Genomic DNA, 11,684 nt, shown 5'->3' on the forward strand with positions numbered 1-11,684 from the left:
TAGCTGGAAGGTACTTGTGGGGTCAAGAAAGAGGTGTGTTTGTTTGCTGGAGAGGCATTATGTTTATGGACTGAGAGTGAGAAACTACTAAGGAAAAAGAGCCTGCCAGCCTTGGAAAAAGAGGAGATTGATGAAAGAGACTCACAAAGTAGGAGGGAGGGAGATCCGCTCATCCTGTGACACAGAAAAGATGGGGAAGATAGGCACTATCATAAATACTTGTCTAGTTTGGGGTGGAAATAGACAGAAATTTAAGAGGATTCATACTTGATGATCTCCATTTCGTTTTTCCTCTAAGATGAGGCTAGGCTATTTGCTGACAATGTTTAAATCCATGATTTAGTATGGAGTTTGAGAACAGTGATTCAGTGTTTAGAATGGAAGAGGGAGCTGAGATGGTAGACATCTGTTATGGATATAATGTACTTTATTATTTTAAAAACATTTTTTAAAAATTTAATAATATATATAAATGCTAATTGAGATACTCATATTTGTGATTTTAAAACTGAAAGTGCCAAGAATTGTATGACGAACTATAAAACACAATCATTATCTGTAGGTGTTTTATTAATAATTGATTCCCTTTAATTGCAGGTCCTCACACTTCAGCACATGTAGGTGTTCTAAGTAGTTGCCTGGATTTAAGAACAGTAATCCCTGAAACTTCTGTATCCAGTACTGTTTCCAGCGCACAAACTATGGTAACCCAGCAGACCATTAAAACTGAGTCATCCAGTACAAATGGGGCAGTTGTTAAAGATGAAACTTCACTAACAACATTCAGTACCAAATCTGAAGGTTTGAAATGTGTTTCACATACTGTATTTTGAGACATTTATGTATAGAAATTCATCAACTTATTTGTCTTAGGTGGGAATTGCATTTCATCTTGGATTGAATCATATATAAGCAGATAAAGTATTTCAATTAAAATCACTCTATGTTCTCTGCTGCCTTACCTAAAAATATTTAGATTAGCACATGAATAAATTTCAGCATTTTTTTTTTCCTTAGAAAAGATTAGTTCCAGACTATGGATTAACAGTTCTAGCTTAATTACTTTATAATTTTGTAAATTTTCATTTACAAGATGAACTTGATGAATTAGTTTACGTTAGAGGTTCATATTTCTAATTATTGTGGTTTTCTCCCTCTGGTTATTTTTGTATATTTATAAATTACATTGAAATGTGTCTGATAAGTGCTTGTTCAAGTCTTATGTGTTGACTTACTTTATTTTTAGTTGATGAAACATGTGCACTGCCTGCAACTAAGATCAGCCGTGTAGAAACCTCTGCTGCAGCAACAGTCCCACTTTCTGTAAGTCCATGGCCTGGAGATGATGCATGTTTGCATATGAGTATGTGCTTTTAAATGCTGAACAACTTCTAAATAAATTCTTAAAAATGGCTTAGGTCCTGTTTAGTAACAAATTGACATAAATTTAGAATTGAACAATTGAATAGGAAAATATTCACAATATAATATTAAGTGAAAAAAGCTGGATATAAATAATATATACATACTGTAGTCCCAGTTTGGTTAAAAAATATGTACAGTACATGCACTCACACTCTCACCTGTACCCACACACATCCACACCAAAATATTAGATGACTCTCTTCAGGTAGTGGGGCCACAGGTAACTTTTATTGTCTTATTTATGCTTTCTATACTGAAAACATAGTACTTTTTTTTTTTTTGAAAACATAGTACTTTTATAATCGGAAATACATGTGTGTGCATGTGTATATACACATAAAATACATCCATTACATTCATAGTTTAAAGAGTAAATGATAGGATATGTTACAGAGCATAAACCTTGGATGGCACTATTGCCAGCTTCTTAATAGCATAAGAGAATATTGTAATACTGAGTTAGACATCCATATAAAGTAGCCCATAATCTCTGACGTTGACACCAAGAGTGGTTTATGGAAGATCAGAATTGGTCTGCGTGGCACCAAACTTAAAATGCTAGAAGTGTGCTTCACAAATATACCAAGATTGTCTTAATTAGATAAATATAAGGCTAATATGTAAACATTTTGTAAGATTTTTTTTCCAGCCATTTCATCTTTACTGCTTTGTGCAAGAATTTTTATTTGACCTAATCTTTACTTTTTGGAATCTTTAAGAATTGTCTATAATTTTTGTTTTCTTTCAGTCGTGTGGATTTTGGTTATATATTTGCTTTCATCTTTCCAGAATATTAAGACCTAGTGTTGTTCATAGAGTCTTCTCAGGGAAAGTTTATTCAAATGAACTTTTTTTCTCTTAGCATCTGTTTTGCAATGAATCAGCCAGAATGATATTTGTGATCTCAGTAGGAGCCAGTTGTTTATAAAAGTTGAAAAGAGTTTTTGCAACCTAAAAAATGAAAAGTTTTAAAGCACTTTTTTTTAAAATTCTTAAAGACTTCTGGTTACCTCACTTTGTCATGTATGATAGCCTAAATAACAAATAATGTGAATTATAAGCATGTACCTCTGCTGTTATATATTTAAGACAGAAATAAATAACTGAAGTGCACATTTGTTTTGAGCTTCTGGAAACAGTGTCTCATTTATAAAGAAGATGGCTTAAAAAGGTTAGTTCCAGGGATAAGTATAATTCACTTACCACTAAAAGTAACTTAAGGTAGAGGAAATTTGTTTGTTTTAAAGCAGGGTAAAAATTGTAAAACTGTTCAATCTGTTCCTCTGTAGTGAATTTATGTGCTCAAAGTATATGCAAACTGCATTTTAGTTTTGAACATTTTTTCTCCTTTTAGGTGTGGAGAATCACAGGTATCTCAAGTACAGAGATCACTGAGTTTCTGCTAGCTGTTTCTGCATCTAGACATGAGCCAGCTTGGAATGAATTTTTCTTTATTTGCTCATTTGGAGCAAGTTGTAATGTCATAACAAATAGGATTACATTTTCTAAGAGAGTCTCTGAATAAAACAGTTGGCGTTTGACATACCACTCATTTGAGAGCATGCTAACTCCAGCTAGGTTGGTAGTACAGAGCTACTGACTTGGAGAATGCCCGTCACCCCTGTGTTTGAATTAGCTCCCTGTTTCCCTGACAATTGACCTATTCTGTTAAGACTTTATTTACTTAGGAACTATTATTAATGTGTTTATTTGTGTACCTATGTATAAATCACTGCATGAATTTATTAGCTCTTAAAATTTCATACATGCTCAGTAAGAATCTTCATAAACTTTTTTTTTTTTTTTTTGGTCCAAAATTAGAAAGATACTCCTTCAAATCCAGTGGCCACAGTGAAAGCAGGAGAACGACAGTGGTGTGATGTGGGAATTTTTAAAAATAACACAGCATTGGTGAGCCAGTTTTATTTGCTGCCAAAAGGAAAGCAAAGCATCTCAAAGGTAGCTATTGATACATTTTCTAATTTCTAGTTTTAAGCCTCAAAAATGAGATTTTTTACATTCCTGATTCTCACTTGAATGACTGAAATTGGGATCTGTTCACAGTCCATAACTGAAGAGTTCTGTATACCTATTTAAGGAGCTCTGGTGGCGTAATGCCTAAGGCATTTGACTGCTAACCGGAGGGTTGGTGGTTCAAACCCACCAGCCACTCTGCAGAAGGAAGACTGGGCAATCTGCTTCCATAAAGATTTACTGCCTTGGAAAGTCACAGGGGGTCGCTGTGAGTCGGAATTGACTCGATGGCAGTGAGTTTGGTTTTTTGTTTGGTATACCTATTTATCTTGTATTCTTTTTAAAGACTCTTTCTAAAGGAATATATAAGAAGCGTGTACTTTTAAAAAATTTATACAATCACTGGGCAGTATTCTGAGGTTTAGTCTAGTCTGGCCAGTATGAATGAGGTTTTTTTTGTTGTTGCTTCTTTTTAATCTCTAATTTTGTTGCCCAGTATGTTTAGAGAATAGAATCTTTTTTTTTTTTAAACTGGAAAATATTTTCTATTTTACTGATTTCATGACTTAAAAGATTTTAATAGAATAAAAGTCTCTTCATTCTACTGAATGCAATCTAATTTTCCCTTGATGCCCCTAAAGAGGACTTCATAAATATATGTGAGACAACGGCCCTTAAAGAATTATGCAGTAGACAACAGGTCCAAAGCATATAAGACTTACTTTTTTCTGGGATGGTGACTTCCTGGGAGGGAATTGACAAGGCAATGGATATCCATTTTGAGTTTCTTGAAGGTCTACAAAAATGGAGAATATATCATTATCATTATATTTTAGTTTCTCAAATACTACTTCTGATGTACCCCCCCCTTTTTTAAATCATAATTATGGGTTTTTAAATTTTTTTTCAAACTTTTTAGTATAGTTTGGGTGAGAGTTTACAGTGCAAATTAGTTTTCCATTCAGTAATTTGTATACATTTTGTTTTGTGACATTGGTTGCAATCCCACAATGAAACAGCACTCTTCCCACTTCCCCCCTGGTTTCCTTTTTCCACTCATCCTTCTTTCCTGCTCCTTCCTGCCTTCTGAACTTTGTTTTTGGACAGTTGCTCCCCTTTTGGTCTCATGTGGTTGCTTGCTCTGAGGACTATGCTCCTTGCTCGTATTATTGTTCACTTTATGTGCTTTGTCTATTGTTTGAAAAATGATCCCTGGGGATGGGTTCAGTTCTAGGCTGTAAGGGTGTCTAAGGGCCATGGTCTCTATCAGACCTGTAAGTCTAGTCTTTTTTATGATTTTGATTTTTCTTTTCCTACTTTTTTTTCCCCTCCTAGTCTCTCCAGGACCTTCTGTTGCCATCCTGATCAGAGCAGTTGGTAATGGTAGCAGGGCACCATCTAGTTCTTCTGGTTTCAGGGTAATGGAGGCTGTGGTTCTTGTGCCCCATTAGCCCTTTGGTCTAATTGTTGCCTTGAGTCTTTGAATTTCTTAACTCTTCTTTGCTCTAGACGGGGAGAGACCAATAGTTGCATTTTGGATGGCTGCTCACAAGCTTTTAAGAGCCTTAGTCACTACTCACCAAAGTAGGATGTAGAACATTGTTTTTGTGGATTATATTGTGCCAGTTGACCTAGATAACCTCCAAGCCTAAGCCCCCAAGCCCAGTGACTCGTCCCCCAAGGTGTTTGGTTACAGCTAAGAATTTTTCAGAACTTTGCCCTCTGGATGCCGTACTGTATCCATGGTTTTACTTGTAGCATGGGAGCTCTGGTAGCATAGTGCCTAAGGCACCTGACTGCTAACCAGAAAGCTGGCGGTTCAAACCCACCAGCCACTCGTTGGAAGGAAGATGGGACAATCTACTTCCGTAGTGATACTGCCTCAGAAACCCAGGGAGGGTCCGACTTGAGGCACATAACAACAACAACATTTGTGCAGCATATAATAGATACATATGTAGAAATATCCTCTACTGACAAGTATTGATTTGGGTGAAGGGAAAGGCAGTATACCAAAAGTGAGTGACCAACACAACAACACTAAGAAAAAGGAAGACAGAGAAGTGCACAATAAAGATAAACCCTTTTACATATGCAATACTGCATTATCAATGACAACAAACATTAATCTGTGGGTTAATAGATGGATAGATAGGCTGAATGATGAGATATGTCTAGGCAAAAGGGAATATACCCATGATCATATATAAGATTGGCAGACGATATTTCTACATACATACATATTTGTATGTGCTGTAAGAATGGCCATATAACTAGAACTAACAGTGGGCAAAGCTATGATAATTTCTTAGGCACAGTCAGCCACCCTGATGGAGCGAGTTGTTGGACCTGTGGACTCAGGACCATGGTCACAGGAGACATCAAGCTCAATTGACATAACATACTGCATAAAAGCATTGTTCTACATCCTGCTTTGGTGAGTAGTAACTAGGCTCTTAAAAGCTTGGAATTGGCCATCTAGATGCAACAGTGGATCTTTCCTCATCCAGAGCAAAGAAGAATGGACAAAGCCAAAGACACATGGAAGCAATTAGTTCAAGGGACTAGTGGACCTGCGAACCTCAGCCTTATGACCATGAGACCAGAACTATATGGTGCCCAGCTACCACTGTCAACCACTCCAAAAGAGATCAGTACATGAGATCCTAGATAGAATGGGAGAATGAGGTGGAACAAAACTCAAAATCATAAACACCAGGTTTACTGGTCTGATGGAGCCTGGTGAGACCCTTGAGACTCCTTCCCCTTCAGGTCTGGAATTGAACTCACTCCCGTGGCTTCCAGCCAAACAGTACATAGGCATGTGGGGTGAACATTTATATCGAGTAGGTATACTCCTTAGAATGATCAATCGTGGGAGAACAGAAGGGCGGTATTTGCTCAGGGAGATGTTACATTGTGGGGATTGCAGTCAATGTCTTGAAACAAAATGTGTATGCATTGCTGTATGGAAAATGAATTTGCTCTGTATACTTTCACCCAAATCACAGTAAAAATTTTTTAAAAAAATAGAAATATCCTCCACTATATGTATATATATGTATTTGTGGGTATACTCCCATTCACCTTCCCACATCTATTCAGCTTGCATGTCTACCTATGTATCTACTCATAAATTATTGCTTATTAGTACTGTTACTGCAAGATTGTATAAATAATAGTATTTGCCTTTGTTGTCTTTTACTCTTGTGCAACTCTCAGTGCCTTCCTTTGCCTTGGTCATGTGTGATCTCCCCCTGTAGTAGTTAAGTTGTGTGTCAACTTGGCTGGGCCTGGTTTTGAGTGGCTGGACAGTTGCATGTAGTTATTCCCCATGATGAGAGCGGTAATCAGTTCCATGATGGAATCTACTGGAGCAGCTGAGTAGCTGCCTTAGGGATGTGGTCTGCTTCCAGTGTGTAAGAAGAAGCTTTGAGAATACTTTCTGCAGCTTTTTGGCATGTTTGGACTCTGCATGTAGGCAAGTCTTCATTCAGCAGCCTGCCATATTGTCTGCTGATCTTCCTGGACTTGAACCAATGGCCTGCCATGTTGTGTGATAATCTTGGAACTGTGCCGTTTTACTTGTCAACCTTGGCCTTGTTAGCCTCAGCAGCCTGCAGCTGGCTGAGTGAAGAGATGCCTCCAGCTCCAGTGGGCTGGGAGCAGGATAGAGAGCTGAAGCCCAAGGTCAAGGGACTTCACTAGAGCTGGAACTTTGAACTCAGACTTCTAGCCTCCTAAACTGTAAGAGAATAAATTCCTGTTCGGTGGAGCCACCCATTTGTGGTATTTTCTGTTAGAGCAGCACCAGGTAACCAAAACACCTCCTCATTGAATATTGTCTTTCTCTTCACCCAAATTAATACATATCTACTCTGTAGTTACTCCTTGGAAGGAAGGTTGGGCAATCCTACTTCTGTAGTGACACTGCCTCGGAAACCCAAGGAAGGGTCGCTATGAGTAGGGGCCGACTCGACGGCAAATAACAACAACAACAACAACTCTGTAGTTAGTAATTTTCCTTCTTTTCCTCTCCCATCTGGTAACCATCAAAGAATGTTTCTTTTTGTGTGATACAATATCTGTCCTTTTGTAATTGATTTATTTCACTCAGCATATCTTCCAGGTTCATCCATCTTATGAGGTATTTCACAGATTCATCATTACTCTAATGTTGCATAGTGTTCCATTGTGTGCATGTACCATAGTCTGTTAATCCATTAATCTGTTGATGGGCACTTATGTTGTTTCTTTTTGCTATTGTGAACACTGTGGTGGTGAACATAACTGTGCATTTCTCTGTCCATGCCAGGACTCTTATTTCTCTAGGATATATACTTAGTAGTAGGATTATTGGATGATATGGTATTTCTAATTTTTAACTTTTTATGTACGTGCCATATTATTTTCCAGTGTTTATATCATTTTACAGTCCCATCAGTAGTGGATGAGAGTTCCTATAATTCCACAGCCTTGCTAACATTTGTTGTATTCCGTTTTTTTTTTTTTTTTTTTTTGAACTTTGCTATTACTGCTGGAGTAAGATGCTATCTCGTTGTTTGAGTTGCTTCTCTCTAATTGATGTCCCTCTTTTTAATATTGAGTTTTTCTAATCCTTGACAAAAATAGAAGTATTAATAATTTGTGAGTAATATGCCTAATTAAAGTTCTGGCTATAGTTCAACTTTATATATAAAGAAATATTCATATTTAAGGGCCTAGTAGCTACTTGCCTTTTCCCAAAAGGAAAAACAAAAACAGCATAAAGTTTCTAACCAGTAAATGAACTTGCATACATACTACTTCTCTCACTCAGCAGTGTGACTGACTGAACCTCTGAGATCGAGTGTTGTGAGAGTTAAAGAGAGTGTATGAAAATTATTTGACAATTGTAAATCTTATGATATTCCTACCTCAATTATGTAATCTAATTATTAAGTTTAATATTTATTCAGTGTCTGTTGAATATTGTTTTTTTATTGTAGTAACATATATAACAAAAATTTGTCATTTAAATCACTTTAAGTATACAATCCAGTGACATTTATTGTATTTATATATGACTACTATCTGTTTCCAAACGTCTTTCATCATCCAATATGGAAACTCAGTACCTCTTAAGCGGTAATCCTCCGTTCCCCCCTCTCCCCAGGTACTTTTTATCTCTCTGCATTTGCCTATTCTAGATATTTCATATAAGTGGAATCATACAATATTTGTTATTTCGAGTGACTTACTTCACTCAGCATATTTTCCGGGTTCATCCGTGTCATAGCATGTATCAGACCTTCATTTCTCTTTATGGCTGAATAATACTCCATTTTATACACACACATACACACACCATTTAATACAGCAGCACGCTTATGAAAACACCTCGCTGGGGGAGGGTATGGTTGGCAAAAATAACCTTATAATATATTATTTGTGTAAAAGTATGGTAGCTAGAAGTGGAATTGCTAGGTCATACAGTAATTCTGTATTTAACTTTTTGAGAAGTTGCCAAACTCTTCCACAGCAGCTGTACTATTTTACATTCCCCCCCACAGTACAATTTCTCCACATCCTCACTAAAACTTGTTATTTTCCATTTTTCTGATAATAGTCATCCTAATGGGTATGAAGTGGTATCACATTGTGGTTTTGATTTGCATCTCCCTAATGACTGATAACGTTGAACATCTTTTCATGTACTTCTTTGCCATTTGTGTATCTTCTTTGGTGAATATTAATTTTAAAATGCTCCATTACTACTTGCTTATCATTCCTCATTGTCATGCTGCTTGTATAACTTCAAAGAGATTTGTTCTTGCCGAAACTATTATTTGACAGTAAATCTTTTGAGATTTCTACTTTAAGTTTCCATGGGGATGGGATAGTTGTCACTTTACTTACTGCAGTCATCAATTTTTTTTTTTTTTTTATTTTCATACTGTTCATATGCTATTCCCTTACATTTCTCTTTGTAATCAGTGATTCTAACCAAAAATGGCATTTTTTCTCTGGATAAGAATCCTTGATTTATAGGCTTAGATGCTTCTGTATTGGAGAGCTCATTCCCTGTGTGTGAGAGAGAAATAAGTAAATGTGAACTAGAACCATGAAAGTTCATTTGTTTAATGAAGAAAGTAATTAATTGCAACTTTTCTTTGACTTACTCATCTATTCTATTTCAGGTAGGAAATGCAGATGTGCCTGACTACAGTTTACTTAAGAAACAAGATCTTGTTCCAGGCACAGGATATAGATTCAGGGTTGCTGCAATCAATGGTTGTGGAATAGGCCCTTTCAGCAAAATTAGTGAATTTAAAACTTGCATTCCTGGTTTTCCCGGAGCTCCGTCTGCAGTCAGAATTTCGAAGGTGAGACATTCGGTCAAGGCTTGTTGGTGATTTAAATTATTTGAAACTTTGTACATGAAGTAAAACTGCCTTTTTAGAGGTTCATAATGATATCTGATGAAATGAAAGTTTTCCAAAAAGGGGTGGATTAAAGGTTTAAAGAATATATTTTTGCTAATCACTCATGATATTTGTAAGGACCAAATTTCAAGCAGAATTACAGCATCTAAATCACAGAAAGGTAGGGAAATGTGATATGTTTCATAATATTAGATTTGTTCTGTTGTTACAGAACTAAAAAGTTTATGCTGCTGTTGTTATGTGCCATTGAGTCAGACCCGACAGGGAGGTATCACCACAGAAGTAGATTGCCCAACCTTCCTTCCGAGGAGTGGCTGGTGGGTTTGAACCGCCAGCCTGCTGGTTAGCAGTCAGTGCCTTAGGCACTACGCTACCAGAGCTCCTAAAAAGTTTATGCTAGACAGTCTTAATAGACACACTATTATTTAGATTACATTTTATCCTAAGTCTCTGCCTCTCCTTAGAGAAGTTCTGCTTTCAGGGAAGAGAGGAGCCGTTGATGGATATGTCAGGATCCCCAAAACAACCATCAAGTTTGATTTTCTAGAAAAACTCACAGTACTGAAAAAAGATGTTATAGTTACAGTTAATGTTTTCTTTTCTTATAGCATATACAGATACATATATAGAAATATCATCTGCCCAAAAAAGGTGTTACATTCATGGTTAATGTTTTCTTAAGGATACAGATTAAAATCAGCCAAGGAAAAAGGTGCATAGAGCATAGTCCAAAGGAAACTAGGCATGAGCTTCCAGTTCTCCTCTCCCAGTGGAGTCATAGGACAGAGTTTAATTCTCCCTGCAATGATGTGTAACAACATTTACAAACTATTGTCAACCAGGGAAGCTCACTTGGTTTTATGGGACATCAGTCATGTAGGCAGGGAACACCTGTGTGACTGACTTAGCTACTTGGGCTCTAGCCCCACTCCCTCCAAAGAGATCAAACCGATAGATACCATGTGACCCAAGGCTCAACATAAACAAAAACAGGTGTTCACCATAAATCACATTGTTAGCATAAACTATCTGGTGTGGCCTGGGACCCTATATGCATATATGTTAGTATATATAAAGGCAGAAGGCTTTGTTGCGCCAATGTTTTTATAAAGGCCGTATGATTCAGTTATACTAGAGTTATTGAGATGATACAACACCTTTATCAGGTAGGATATTCCAAGGGATTAGAGGAATCCCTTGGAATGATCGGAGTGATCAGGAGTCAGCCCTTGACTTTGCTATGTGCAGTTTGACTACTCCAAGCCTGCTGAGTTAACGCTTTACTGTACTGTGAATTAATCCTCTACTGTTCATTGGGATATTACAGGCAGACATTTAAGTATAGTTGTGTTTTTTGAAAAATGGGCATGAATTAAACATTTTAGATCCAGTAAGCTAGAGGTTTTTTTTTTTTTTTTAATTAACAAAGATACACCAACATATGGAAACATTTTAGCAAAAAGGAACATTTTCTATTCTTAGTTTCAACTTAACAGGTGACAATAGACAAAATTTTAGAACCTTTTTTTTTTCCCCCCCTTCAAGAATGTTGAGGGTATCCACCTTTCCTGGGAACCTCCCACTTCACCATCTGGAAATATTTTGGAATACTCAGCCTACTTGGCTATCCGTACGGCACAGATACAAGATAATCCAAGTCAACTTGTGTTTATGAGGATTTATTGTGGTCTTAAAACATCATGTATAGTAACTGCGGGGCAACTTGCAAATGCACATATTGATTACACATCCAGGCCTGCCATTGTGTTCAGGATATCAGCAAAGAATGAAAAGGGATATGGACCAGCTACCCAAGTTCGATGGCTTCAAGGTAACAATAAGAAAGCACCTTTAAGTTGA

The 11,684-nt window shown here is 36.9% G+C and overlaps 1 protein-coding gene across 1 annotated transcript in view; it reads left to right on the forward strand.

The window, feature by feature from the left end:
• HCFC2 (host cell factor C2) overlaps nucleotides 1-11,684 on the forward strand; it is a 68,809-nt gene extending 57,125 nt beyond the window's left edge. The window contains exons 9-13 of the mRNA XM_042782477.1: nucleotides 598-801; nucleotides 1,247-1,323; nucleotides 3,247-3,384; nucleotides 9,579-9,764; nucleotides 11,370-11,684. Coding sequence (XP_042638411.1) covers nucleotides 598-801; nucleotides 1,247-1,323; nucleotides 3,247-3,384; nucleotides 9,579-9,764; nucleotides 11,370-11,684 — 920 coding nt within the window. The remainder of the gene's footprint in view (nucleotides 1-597; nucleotides 802-1,246; nucleotides 1,324-3,246; nucleotides 3,385-9,578; nucleotides 9,765-11,369) is intronic.

This window comes from Orycteropus afer, unplaced genomic scaffold, assembly GCF_000298275.1.
Source record: "Orycteropus afer afer isolate SDZICR_OR568_19922 unplaced genomic scaffold, OryAfe1.0 scaffold00334, whole genome shotgun sequence".
NCBI lineage: Eukaryota > Metazoa > Chordata > Mammalia > Tubulidentata > Orycteropodidae > Orycteropus > Orycteropus afer.